The sequence below is a fragment of the Candoia aspera genome, chromosome 1 (assembly GCF_035149785.1).
Source record: "Candoia aspera isolate rCanAsp1 chromosome 1, rCanAsp1.hap2, whole genome shotgun sequence".
Classification (NCBI taxonomy): domain Eukaryota; kingdom Metazoa; phylum Chordata; class Lepidosauria; order Squamata; family Boidae; genus Candoia; species Candoia aspera.
In genome coordinates, this window is record NC_086153.1 from 96064933 (window position 1) to 96079385 (window position 14453).

Here is a 14453-nt window from a genome sequence, read left to right on the forward strand (position 1 = left end):
GTGAGTCCCAGGTGGCAGGCCTTCTCTGTCATGGCACCCACCTTATGGAACTTTTCCCCCCCAACATTAGGTCAGTTCCATCCCTTTCAATCTTTCGGAAGTCCCTCAAGACCTGGTTATGCCACCAGGCCTGGGGGGTCCCGGGGAACTGGAGACTTGTCTGCATGGCTCCACTATTGAGGTAGATGTACTCATACTCTCTCTGCTTGGGGTTTGTATATATTTTAGTTTTAATTAATGTTTATTTTGATGTTATTTTTATATTTTTAAATGCCTGTTTTTATATATGTACTGTTTTTTTTTAATTGATTATTGTACACTTCCCGGAGTTGCTTCTCGTGAGATGGGCAGCTATATAAATCTAATAAATAAAATAATAAAATAAATAAAATAACCAAGTGGATACTTGGGTATCTTACTTGTCACTGCCCAGTGACAGGTCCCTCTGGTGGGAGGAGATGGGGGGGGTGACAAATTTGATAGATAGATAGACAGACAGACAGACAGACAGACAGACAAATTTTCACATTAAAGCTGCAAGTCATTTATTGCCCAACAACAAATACATGGACGGTCTTGTAAGCTGTGAAAAGGCATAATATACATAGAAAGAGATTTTAAGCTCAGCATAACAAAGAAAAGATGTATATTGTTAGCTACAATATTTTTTATAAACTGACTCACATTAGAATAATGTCTTGCAGGTGCTATATTGTATTAGCATTGGACACCAATGCTGCAGTTTTATTCTTTATTTTAATTTACTTGAGATTTTTCCAGAGGTTCAGTTTAGAACATGTGAGTTAGTAGATTAAATTTTTCTTGTCACTCCGCATTCTGTCTAGTGAAGCCATTTCTGTCATTTAGTTTAGAAGAGAGCTTCTCTTTCAGAAAGATCATTTCCCCTGGCTCTTTAATTTGCAACTCTTCTGTAAGTCACATAAGCAATATAGATTCTCTCTGGGGCTGCCTAAATGCTGTTCATGTTTGACTCTTGCAGTATGGCTTAGGGAAATTTACTAGCCATTTCTTCACTAACTACAACCTGTAGGACACATCATTGTTCAAGTATAATGTGTTATGATCCCATTCTTCTACCACTGATCAACCACTACGGTAGCTGTTGCTTTCCATGAAACCCACTAGCCACATTCAGATTATTGCATCTGCTTTAATAACGTGGGATTCTCCCTTCCAAGTTTTATGGTGAAAAGCTTAAAACACATCAGTTCGCAATCAATCATCAATCAATCACACTTAAAGTTATAGATAATACCAGACATTTGGCTTGTACATGCACCTTCTTTCTATTTTGGCATGAACAAACTATGTACCTTTATTGGAGCAAGCTAGTATTTTAAGCTACAGTTTAAGTAGGTTTAATATTGTGCCTTGTTCGTAAGGATCTTGACATGATAATTGTGCAGCTGAGAGTAATGTTTCACATATTTGTAATCAATACTTTAGAATGTGACTATCTGAATATTCAGATATTTGTTACTTTTTAGTTAAGTATTGATTTTCTCAGACTTTCTGTTTTAGAAGATGTTTCTGATATTTCTCCATAAATAACATTTTCTATAAATTATCCCCCCCCCAAAAAAAATTAAGCGCTATGGTGCAAAAGGCTTTTCTTCCTTTTCCTCTGACCAGCTGATGGGGAACATATTTCTAGTTTCCTACTAATAGTGGGAAATGGGTGAACTTGAGTAGGGTTATTGGGAATATTGCTGGTATGAAAGGGAAGCCTTATCTCATCTTTCTTGTCTAGCAACAGGAAATCTGTAATACATATATATTTTTTACTTGCGGCAATCCAGATTGTAGTGTTCTCTCACTATAGATCTGTCAGTGTATAAAAACATTGTGTTATTAGTGGTAACGTTTTTAATTGCTCTCCTTATTATCCTTACTGGATTTTCTTTCTCTATATTTTATCAATTAATTCATTTTAGCTAGCTGTTTTCATCAAACTATAAGTAATGTAACTTATATCTAGTGGCCTAATATTAGTAGTCCCTCATCTGCTTCTCTCTGTTCACAGTACATTTTATGACATTGCTTTTCAAGTTGCCTTGCAATTGAAGTAGTTGTCAGTGAAGAACAAAGAAAACCCATAATACAGTGATAAGCCATTATCTCTGTTATCATGTAAGACAAGACTAGGCAACCTGCAGACTGTTGGAAGTTTGACAGCAAAATGATCACATTGTGGTAGTGCAATTTCATCACATTTTGGGAGTTTGAGTAGGTTTAAAGGTGGAAATAGAAGTGATTTGCCTTCCAGAGGCCCTCCATGCACACATTTTCAAACCAAAGCAGTCCCTTCCAGGGGGGAAAAGAACATCCATGAAGGGACAGTCTGAAATATCACCTTGTCATCAGATGGTCTGCTGCAGTCCCACTGGAAATCTTAGAATATTTTGACATTATTGTGATCCAACTTCCAGTGGAGGCATGACAAGCTAAACACAACTCCGTGGAGAGTGGAGATGATGACCGCAGCAAAGACCAAAGGACCGTTGTGTAGACTGGTAGACTGGTTCTTCAGAACCTCTCTGGATAAGGACAGGAGATTGCCCACATGTGCTCCGGATGGCTACACCCAATGAGGAGACGGCAGGACAGCAGTCTCCCATGGGTTTGAGTACCGGGAGACAAATCATCAAGCTCACAACCGTGGTGAAACTTTTTAAAGTACACTAAGTTCACTAACCTTGCTTCTAATTGTTTTTGGGAATTGCCTATTTAACTACATTTAAGGCTTAAGAAATCTTAGGAATGACAGGTTTGGAAAGTCATGTGGTGTTCAGAAATCTTCATTTCTGAACAAAAGAAAAATTTTAAGTTTAAGGACTTAAAGAATTTGAAATAAATGGCAAAAATCTAAATAAGATTTTAAACCAAAGTTATAAACAAATTAAGGGACCAGACAAATTTGGAATATTGAATATTGAAACTTTTACTATAAGATTTTGGAACTAACTATATAAAATAAACAGCTTTTCATGGGAAGTAGAATTATTTTGTCTACTGTAAGTCGTAACAGAGATTAGAGATCTTATGTTTTAAATTGGATACTAGAGGGGACTAAAGATTCCAGGCAAAAAGGAAAAGGAAAACCTGCCTTTGATTTGGACTCAGATTGGGATTTACAAAATACGCACAAAACACTATAACATTTGAAATATTAAAGGAGATCTACAAAGAATGGAGCCAGAAATTAGTAGCTACAATATCAACAATATCAGTAATGGCATGTGATTCTATGGATAGACTATGTTTAAAGGATGTTAATGAAGGAATGACAGATGTGAAACAAATCTTGACGCAGAAATAGTGGAATCAGATAATTCAATTTTTTTTTTTAAAAGTGTGGATTACAAGATAGAGAAGGTATTTAAAGTGAAAATACAAATGGCAGGCCAAGAGGATGACCTGGATAAGGTCATTTACCAGATATATAAAAGAAGCTGGCTGTAGTTTTAAAAATTAAATGGGAAATGCAAATGATAAACCAAGAGAATGACCTGGACAATGTATTTTTATTGGATTTACAAAAAAGGCTTGTTAAAGCCTCGATGAAGCCTATGCGATGGGACAAAGATGAAGAGAGATCAAATCCTACAACAATATTTGAATGAATTAAAGATTCAGATTTTCAGAGGTAGAAGGAAAGAATACAATGTTGATTTATTTGATCAAGGTTAAAATAAGATATGTTTTTATGAAATTCTGGTAACCCTTTACAGATTTATGAGAAGAAGATATATCTGTTTGTAATCTTACAGGGGGTGAAGAGCTACCAAACGTGTTTATACTTCTTGTGATAAAGATTGAAAGTCACTTCTTTATATATTTCTTTTTTTTTCTTTATTTCACTCTTTCCTTTCTCTTTTCTGTCTTCTTTTTTACTTTTTATTTCTTTGTACTTTTTACTCTATTTTGTTTTTTCCTCTCTGAGTTTAGTTTGCATTAGTTTGTATTACGCTAATGAAAATCAGATAGATAGGTAGATTGATTGATTGATTTTGATATTATTGCCCAAATCTTTTGAGATTTCAGGAGGAAACACTGGTATCTTTTGAGATTTGGTGAACTCAAACTATTTAATTTCATTAAATTAATTTTAAATTTCATTAAATTAATTAATTTAATTAATTAATCCAAAGATTTTCATTTAATTTGGGAGTAGCATTGATGCTATCAAGAAGGTCATGGGCCATGATGCTCAAGGCATGACACTGGACATCCTCAAAGCTATCAAGCACAGTGTCCTGATCCACTTAAAGGAAGCTGTTTCGGAACCCCGCTTTAAGCAGTATTTTCTGGCCTTTCAGAGAAGATTCTTTGGTATGCTGATTGTGGTGTTGTGCTCAGAATGAACCAAGACGAATTTCCATTCTGCAGCGGGCCATCCTTCTTTCTTACAGTAATTCCACTATCTTAAAAACAGCACTGTGTTAGGTTTACAGGTGACATACAAAACATCTGTGAGATTAGTTTGCATAAATTCTGAACAGGGGAGAGAGATGTTAGCTGATGTGAGCAAACCCCACCCCCATCACTACTGTCTTGAGAAAATACTTACTTTGATTCATTTAGAACTGGACTGAAAGTGATTAAAGCGCAATTATTTATATAGTGTTTAATGCTTGCCAGTCTTCCTCAGAAAAGGCAGATTTTAAAATAACAGGTAAACAAACAAAATACAAGCTCATGAAGTATTTTTTTAAAAGTTGTGAAGCTATATTTCGATGAATGGAATTAGCTATACAGTAATTTTTATTATTGTATTTAACTGTGCTGATCAGATACAAGATGTTGACATCATCCAGCCTTTTTAACATTGGGTTTCATTGTTTTCAGAGGCGCAATGGAGAAGACATTCCAGTGGCCCAAACAAAAAACATAAATCACAGACGTTTTGCTGCTACCTTTAAGCTTCAGGAAGTAACAAAAACAGATCAGGATTTATATCGTTGTGTTACTCAGTCTGAAAGAGGATCTGGAGTTTCTAACTTTGCTCAACTTATTGTTCGAGGTAAGGGTTTCTCTTAGATTTCTCAGACACAAGCCCTTTATATTTTGTCATTATTAATTTGTTTGATCGCTTTATATCCCACCTTTCCTTCAGAAGCTGAAAACAGCTCCTCCCGTTTTTCCCCACAACAAAGCCTTGCAAAGAGCTTGGACTGAGACAGAGCAACTGGCTCAAAGGCAACCAGTGAACTTCCACCCAAGAGGGTGCACTTGAACCTTCATTGGCGTGGTGCTAGTCCAACACCTTAACTAGTATGTCACGCGATTATAAACCTCACAGATATATAGGAAATTCTTATGCTGGATTGTAGATAAAAATGAATGGGAAATAATTGCTAAACGTGCCCTCTTTTTAAAATTCTGTATCTAAAATCCTGAGGGTATGCGTTCATAGCTTGGGTATGTAGAGTCCTGTGCTTACGATATTATTTCAGAAGCAGTGCCCAGTAACAATGTTTTCTTCTTGTTTGTTTTGTTAACCATCGAACAAGCCTCATTAGTCAAAAATATACCCTGGGGAAAAAGCTACCCCGGTGTTAAAACTGTGCAGAAAATTAAGTACAGTGACAGGACCTATATCTTAATGGCACTTTAAAGCCAACATCCTATTCCATGGACACAAAAGATGGTAATTTTAAAGGAAATTTTTGGGCCAGTGATATGAATTGCCTTTAATAAAAGCTGGCATAGTGTTGCCCATAGTCAAAGATGACTAGGGGTAAGAGTTTATTGGTGCGTTCCTCTCTAAACCCAAAGTGACAGGGCATGCTTAAGGCCTTTCTGTTGCTATTTGGAACAAATGGAAATTCCAGTGCTGAGTTCTCATGCTGATGAATCGCGATCTATGTGATCCCGCAACTGCAGGGAGAAAAACACGATATGATGAAATACAATTTACTTTGTCATGTCTTGAGTATTGCTTCTATATCATTTTGACTAATGAGACTTTCTTCAACCTGTAGAAGACAAATCTTGACACTACTAGTTTTTAATCAATGGGAGATGAATAAGAACAGCTGTTGATAAACTAGATTAAAATTGGCTTTGTTCTATTGCCAGGAGTATATGTTCAAAGGATGTAGTTTAATACCTAATATTGGTAAGCCAGCAGGAAGATGGAAAATAATCAGGGTAGAATGTTAGAATAAAAATATATAATTGAAAGAGAATTTACTTTATATATTTTTACATTTATAACTTAGAAATCATACGTGTCAGAAAACAAAACAGAGGTGGCTAACTTGCATTCATGTTGTTCCGTGTTGTCCATTTCAGGGGCAGTAGCTCTAAGAGGTGAAGTCCACCAGAAAATGGTGGAATAAAGCCCAAACTTTAGTTTAATGGACAACAGTACAAATTAAATTATGTTCTTTTTATTTCTCCAGGAAGTTGCTAAATGCTATATGAAGTTGCACCTTCACAGTTGAGTTTATTTATTTATTTAATTTATATCCTGACATACAGTACTTCTTGCTGCTCAAGGGAGCTTACAAGAGGATCTCCATTACTTTCCTCCCTACAACAATATCCCTGTGAATTAGGATAGGCTAAGAGAGAATGTCTGGCCCAAAGTCCCTCAGTGAGCTCCCATGGCTGATGGGAACCTGGACCTCCCCATTCCAAGTCCAGGCCCTTAACCACTACCTCATACCACATATCTTTGGTATGTTTCCTAAAAATGTGCCATGTCAATAAAGCAGTGCTTACAAATTGTGGATTAAATTCTTGAGCATTGATATGAACAGGTGCCAGACACCATTTTTCCTCAAGATAATTTTTTCTTGTTAATTAATAAAAATATGATTGAAAAGATCTCCTAATATTTCTTTACATATTTAATTACTTTTATTTTCTTTAATATTTTAACGTTATATACAGTATTACATTTTTAAGCACTATCTTTATAAGACTAATTTTTGAATCCAAAATGGGGTATATTTTAAAATAAATTCTACAGGTTTGAGTAACAGATGCTGATGTTTTGGAAAAGCATGGAAATTATGAAGAGTAGAGGCAGTGAGGTTTCTATCAATTCTAACGTTTTGTGAAGAAAACATCAAATATTATATGCGTAGTCAAATTATTCACATTTAATAAATTTCTGAAAAGGGCAAAATATAAAATTGAATGTGTTTTATTAATTTACTTCTGCTTAAGTTGTCCTGCTCCTTATCTGTCCTGCCAGCTTTTACTCAAGTATCAGAAGATAGACTTTAGAAACAATCATGTATATGTGATTCAGATCTATGAGTCTGGGTCTACTTTCTCTGTTTTAATATTCACGATGCATTATGGTAAACTTATTTCTAAATTAATCAAAAGATGGATCGTCTTCTTCCTCCAAATGCTCTGTGATAGTAACAGATATACTAGTAATGATTAATAGCAATGGGGGAAACATTTGGGACAGATATTAATAATAAAAACAATTTCTACCACTATAGTTGCTTAGTTCTGTCCTATTGTATTGGCCACAAAAGTAATCCCCAAATGGAGAGGTTACTTTAATAATTCTCACTGAATCAAGAATTCATTGTCTCAGGTTCAGATTCTTGTCTTTTCTAGAGTTACAAAGAGTTTGGATACTGATACTGTAGAAAGTAATTTGTCATCCTCAAGGACCCAATGCCATATATATTTGTTGGTTGATCATCCCAGATGTTATTTTAAAATCTAATATAAATATGTCCTAAATGAAGGTTTTCATGAGAAGGATTTTTTCTAGTTAAAATGGCATACTGGCTGTATTAATACTCTGCTCAGGTTGTATGTATTGGACAAGAAAATAAACTATGTTTATAGATATTCTAAAACAGAATTAAATCCTGGTTTTATCTCCAGATAATTAGTTCTTAATTAGCCCTTCAAACACTTTTCTGTTGTTAATATTGTATAAAAAGAAATCCTTGGGCAGAAATATAGAATCAGAATATTCTGTCCTAATCAGTACAGAAGGGAGGCCTTCATAATATTTGATTCTTATCTGACATTCACTGATGAGTACAAAAGAAAAATCTACCAAGTCTGACATCTCTCAAGGGTTGTGTGGGATTGCTGAGAAGTGATTGGATGACTAGATTGGTTGCCCAATGCTTGGTAACAGCAAAAAAAGGAAGCCATTTGGAATTCAGCCTAGATGTGAGAAAATGCAAGATGTCAGTGAAGCCATATATTAAAGAGAATTTGAATTGGAAACAGAATCCCAATCTGCCACTGGGGCATTTTGATCATTTTGATTTATTAAACTTTATAGCTGTATTCAGATAAAACTGAATTACTGTACTTAATCTTGGATGGTTTATTGTCTGTTGAGATTTTGAAACAGACTTTATTTGAATGATGAACTGGGGGTTAATAATAAGTTCCTCTTTTTGGTGCACAGGATGAGTATACATTAAATATATTCATTTAAATATCTAAAGGTATTCTGTTCAATTAGTAACAATTTGAAGAGTCCCTAAAATAATACTGTGTTTCTATGTACACAGTGTGTTTGCAGTTTTCCTTGTGTGGGCATATCTGGGACCAATCCAAAACAGACACCAGTAACATTTATATTTAAAGAAGGTGTAAGAGAGGCAAATAAATAAATAGACCTGAATTCTCTGAAGCAATTGCATTTTTTATCATCTCCTTTTCTGAATTCCCATAGACGGGATTTCCAAGTTCTGAGTGTAGCTCTAAAAAAAAAATCAATTACTATTAGAATGGCACTCTAGGTTAGAGGCATGATTGGGTTCACACCTGGTTTTGCAGCAGGGAGATGATACTTTGCTGCAGATCAGGCATGATGCAAAAGATGGATGAGATGGAGTTCAAGGAGCAGTAATGTGAGGGTCCAGCACTATCATTCCAAGCTGTCTCAGAAACATGATGGATGACTTGGTGGCAAGAAGCAATAAGACTTGATGAAAAAAGATTCATCTCCAGATTCAGAGTCATGCAGTGACAACTGGCTGGTGTTAGGGCAACACAGTAATTCTTGCTTACTGGATCTAAATTACTGTACTTAAGGAAGCAAACCAGGATGTTCAGTTATGAAACCATCATTTTTACATCTCTAACATTTCTGCTCATTGTAAATGTAATTATGTTTATGCACGGTACTTGTTGGTGGGATCTTGTAAGCTTATGTTAATACGGCAAGTAATTTGTTACCTCTCGAAGCTGTCTGTGTGTGCTTCCTGGACATTCTCATGAAACATGATAAATGATCTCACCTAGCATGCATAAATGAAAATGAAATGGATAATTGGGTATTATATCTAAAATGTGGCTCATATCATTTCTGCAGTTATAATTATTTTTTCCCTCTAGGTTGAAATGAAGTGATTTGTGATAGAGACCTTCAGTCATCTGGGCACTTGTGCTGTTTGAGAATAATTTTGAAAGAGAGGGCACAAGGCTCAGCCAGAACGGATCTTTCAAAGATTTTGAAAGAACTTGGTTCTTTAATCATTCACAGGAAATGACTAATCGTGACCCTGATAAAGTTACCTATAAAATAGCACATTGATGGGCTATTTGAGATGCTTTCTAGGTTCAGTTTCAGCTGCTCAGTTATTTATTATACCCAATTAATTATACCCAGAGGTCTAGTGCAGATATCTTGTTTGCTGGTGTTAAGGGTAAAATATTGGCAGTGAAGTAATCCTGATTTCAGAGGCTGGGTTAGGATTAACCTAACCCAGTTAGGATTAACACAAATTGTGTTGATGGTAATATACAATCCTATGCAGTACTATATTCAGGGCAGCTGGTATGGATGATGACTTCTTTCTAACTCATGATGAATATAGCTACTGTATACTGTATACCACCTAAAATAAGGGACCTTGTATTCTATTCCAATCTCTCTCTCTCTCTCTCCTCTCTCTCTCACACACACACTCACATGCACACATAGATATAGACATACTCTTGAGAGAGAGATCAAGAACTAAATCTATATAGAGAGAAAGAAGGGTGGGTGGTGAGAGAGAATATATTAGCCCTAGTTCCAGAAAAAAAGGGTTTGTTTATTTTAGTTGGTGTTCCTATTTTCGGGTGGGGGTATGTGTAGGGGATAGAATCTTTAATCATTCAACTCCTTTGAATTATGAGAGTTTTAGACTGTAAAATACTTAGCACTGAACAATCCATTTATGCTGACAATAAAAACAAAGTCTAACAGTAGAATAAAATATTTGCACCAATTTGTAATCAAAAGTAATCTGCATTTCTGGATGTGAAGCAGTTCTGCAATTGTAATGAAGTAGAATCCCTTGTATTGGTTTAAGAAGACAGTAGAGCAAACTTCTGCTTATACTTCATAGGCGTATTATAATATTTCTGAATACTTGCATAATTGGAAAGCAATTATTTTGGGCAGATGCTTTGGCAAATAACACTCACTCAGGCTATGAAAAGTAAATAGGCAGAGGCAGAGATACAGCATTGCCCTCTCTTTTATACCAGTAGCTATTCATGCTGCTTTTTGTTCCCTAAGGTGGGAAGAGGCATTTTACGCTGCTTATTTGTATATTGCTGTTCCTTTGTTGGGCAAAAGTTGCTTCAGAAGACAAAATAAGTAAATGGTATCCTACCCACCACAATACCATAATTCATTTTTGCTGGTTTGGGAAGCAGCCGTTTTATACTTCAAGCCTTCCTCAACAGGGTACCTTCAAGATATTTTGAACTATGACTCCCATTCCCCAGTCAAAGCTGTCATAGCCCTATATTTATAGGGAAGGTTGGATGGAGGCTTTCTAATGGGCTTTTAAAAATGATTTATGCTTCCCAGCATGCTTTCCATTCTATCCAGGGGTGTCTATGGCAAGCCACAATTCCATCAGAATGACAAAACATTTGTTGTGATATCACACTGCACACTCTGACCAGTATGCACTTGAGTGTGATGTTGCCACAGACATATAAAAGGGGGCAGAGTTTGTATTGCAACATAACAACACACATTTTGTCATTGCCCCCTCCAGGAATGCCCAAAGGTAACAGCATTGGACCACTGATGGAGACCAATATTTAATTAATTAATTAACTAACTAATTAACTAACAGATTTATAAGGCCGGTCAACTCACACATGGTGATTCCTGGAAGCTTACAGAAGTAAAAACCATAAAAACACAATAGACACCCCCCTCCCCCCGGCAGCAGCAAACACATTCATATCAGCCACTTGATTGGCTCCAAAGCAGCCTGGGATCCACAGGCTTGCTGACAAAACCACGTCTTCAGGGCCTTCCTGAAAAGGAGCAAGGATGAGGCCAATCTTATATCTGGGGAAATGATGTTCCAAAGGGAGGGAGCCCCCACGGAGAAGGCCTTTTTCCTTGGTCCCACTAGATGTACCTGCCTAAGTGAAGGGACCTGCAGCATGCCCTGCCTCCCCTCTCTGGTGGGCCTGGTAGATGTGGCTGGGGAAAGGCGGTCCTGCAAATAACCTGGCCCCAAGCCATGTAGGGCTTTAAAGGTGATAACCAGCATCTTGAATTGGACCTGGAAGCAAATCGGCAACCAATGCAGCTCCTGCAAAAGAAGATGACACATGCACAAATCTAGGCTTGCGCAAAACTATGTGGGCTGCTTCATTTTGAGGCAACTGAAGCTTCCAGATACTTTTCAAGGGCAGCCCCATGTAGAGTGCATTACAGTAGTCCAAATGGGAGGTGAGTAGGGCATGGGTGACTGTGAGAAGGGCATGTTAGTCCAGGAATGGGCATAGCTGGCGCATAACATGCAGTTGTGCAAAGGCTTTCCTGGCCACAACTGCCACCTCCTCTTCAAGCAGGAGTTGTGAGTCCAGGAGAACCCCCAGATTACACACAAGGTCTCTTTGGGGCAGTGCAACCCCATCCAAGACCGAAGATGGTAATTCTCTGGAATATTCTGTTCTTCTCCCCTTTTGCCAGCCCAGTTAGAAGATTGCAGTCTCTCCCCCCCACCCCCCGGTAATGTCAGAAAGTGAGTTGTTCCTGCTGAAAAATCCACAGAAGAACAGATAGAACGGCTATGATCATCACATAGAAAGAGCAAAGGTATTTCAGAATATGGCCTCCTTACTGCGAATGGGTTAACAAGAAGGCTGGACAGTTGGCCCTATTCTGGGATTTCTGTGGCTTATCCAAGGGGGCATCAGTGAGCTTTTTGCTTCAGAATAATTGCACTTCTAGCCCAGTAATCCCTTGCCATTCATATCACACCATTACATACAAATAGTGGAAATCTTTAAAAAATACAACATTCTCAATACAATATCAGGTGAGGAAAATGACCAGAAATTCAATTTTAATCTGCTTTCCCCCCACCCCCATCCACCCCTAGTTGTGTGATCATACATATTCAATATTTTATCAACAATGAGTTTTATGCCAGGTTTTAATGTGATGTGGCATTTGGGCTGCTCTGCCCTTTCTGCAGCCAACCTGGATGCTCTCTGCACACCGATCTCACGGCAGTGATAAATGATATAGTGCATCTCTAAACATCCGTATGTCCACATCAGGGAAACAGTGTGCAATATTAAATTTTCATTTGTAAAGGGTAGATCTACTCATATGTACCACTGATCTTAGTAAATAATTTTAATACGCATACGTAGATGAGTTTATTCAGAACAGGCATAAAGTGACTATGAATGTTACACGTGCCTTGAACAGAAAGCAAACCTTGTCTTTCATTATTGCTGGTAATGATTTTGTAAAGCACTGTGCTTTTTTATTGTTTAGGGGCAAATCTTAAAATAATCATGGTGGTATTTCAAAATGAGCTGAATTAAATGCCTTGGGGGTACAGGTGTGAAATTCAGTGTGCAGAAGTTGGCAGTTTACGAAGTAAAATTGTTCTTCATATTTCAGCACTCTAGTCAGTAGGCATTACTGAGTTCCTAAGATGAAACATTGCATATACTTTTTGCACAGTACATGTAGCATGGGTGCGTTACTCTCAAGTGCCTGCATTGCAAATATGTGACTGAGCTGAATTATGGCACAATGTGCAATGATTAAAAAGACCCTGAACTCTTAACTGTTACCATAACCTACTGGAAGTCTCTAACTTATGCAGTATATTACAATTTGATTTAGTTTGTTATTTAATTGGTCCTTTGTCTCTATTGATATATGAGTGTAGATGAATTGCTTTATTTTTATAGGCCTTGATTTTATACCAAATTCACTTTATCACAATGTTTCTAGATATATAATTACAATGTTTCTAGATATATAATTAATAGTATTGTGAACCAATGCTGCTTGTTTAAATGTCTTTAGCAAGGCAAACTCCTCCTTACCATTTAGATCCTTGATGGTTGTCGTTGTTGTTTCAAGGAGTAGTTGACTGTGTAGTAATGTTTGTTTTAACATAGGTGGACAAGAATCTGTTAAAACAAATCAAAGGAAACATTGTTACATTATTGTCTAGGTTCTGTTAATATCAGTGGTTGGAAGATCTGCGAAGATTATAAGTGAGATTAGCAAGATCTGTAAAGTTTAAAAGAGTTTTGGGAATAATTAAGACCAAGTCAAGAATTACTTGCCTGCTAACAGACCATAGCACATGCCCTGTATTCTAATTTCAGATAGTGTGCTTATTTATGAAGGGAATTGCCCAGCACTTCTGCTGTGAAAGAGAATGGAAGCCAAACTCAAAAATCCACATTGCATTTTTTTTTGCACTGACCTATCAAAATCATGAAGGCGTATTAGTGTTTCTACAAGTTCCTACTGACTAAGCTTTTTCCTCCATTGTAAGCTTGTCAATTCTAACCCTACAATGTACAAGCTAAGTTAACTCTCCCCAACATTTCTTCAAGGTACAACAAGTCCCTTTAAAGAAAGAAAATTTGTAAACATGTTGACCATAGGTACCATATTGATGTTCTTGGTTAGTAGCTTGATTTGTGATTCATTCATATCCCTCTTTGTTTCCATCTGATCAAATGTAATTTCAGAAATTAATATGGATTTTTTTTTGTGACACCCATCAGTCCTAGAATAACAAAGTAAAAGTTGAGGTTGAGTCTCTTCTCTCCTCATTGTTTAAACCTACCCTTAAATTGTAATTTAGCCATCTGAAAAATAACGCAACATAAAACCAACTTAGGCAGTCTGTACTTTAGCCACTAACTTTGATGCAAAATGTTTCAGATTATTTGCAACATAAAAGTAAATTCTGTAATATTAAAATGATAATTGGGGAATATTTGATTGCTCTAGTTGTAGAATAAGGAATGAGAATCATTAAGAGGAAAGTTAATTAAGTAACCAAAAAAGTTTATCTGGTACATTGGGACAGCATGCTTCAGTTGTCATTTAGTATAGTTTGGGAATTCTTAGTTGCACCATACCTCCAGCTCTGACAGTACGTTGTGTTATGAAGAATATTAATAATGCTGCAAAACAATTACTG

The 14453-nt window shown here is 36.6% G+C and overlaps 1 protein-coding gene across 4 annotated transcripts in view; it reads left to right on the forward strand.

Moving 5' to 3' along the window:
* The window catches only part of PTPRK (protein tyrosine phosphatase receptor type K), a 419912-nt gene that overhangs the window by 228408 nt on the left and 177051 nt on the right, over nucleotides 1–14453 (forward strand). For all 4 annotated transcript variants that reach the window (XM_063310171.1, XM_063310189.1, XM_063310180.1 and 1 more), the window contains exon 6: nucleotides 4870–5044. In XM_063310171.1, coding sequence (XP_063166241.1) covers nucleotides 4870–5044 — 175 coding nt within the window. The remainder of the gene's footprint in view (nucleotides 1–4869; nucleotides 5045–14453) is intronic.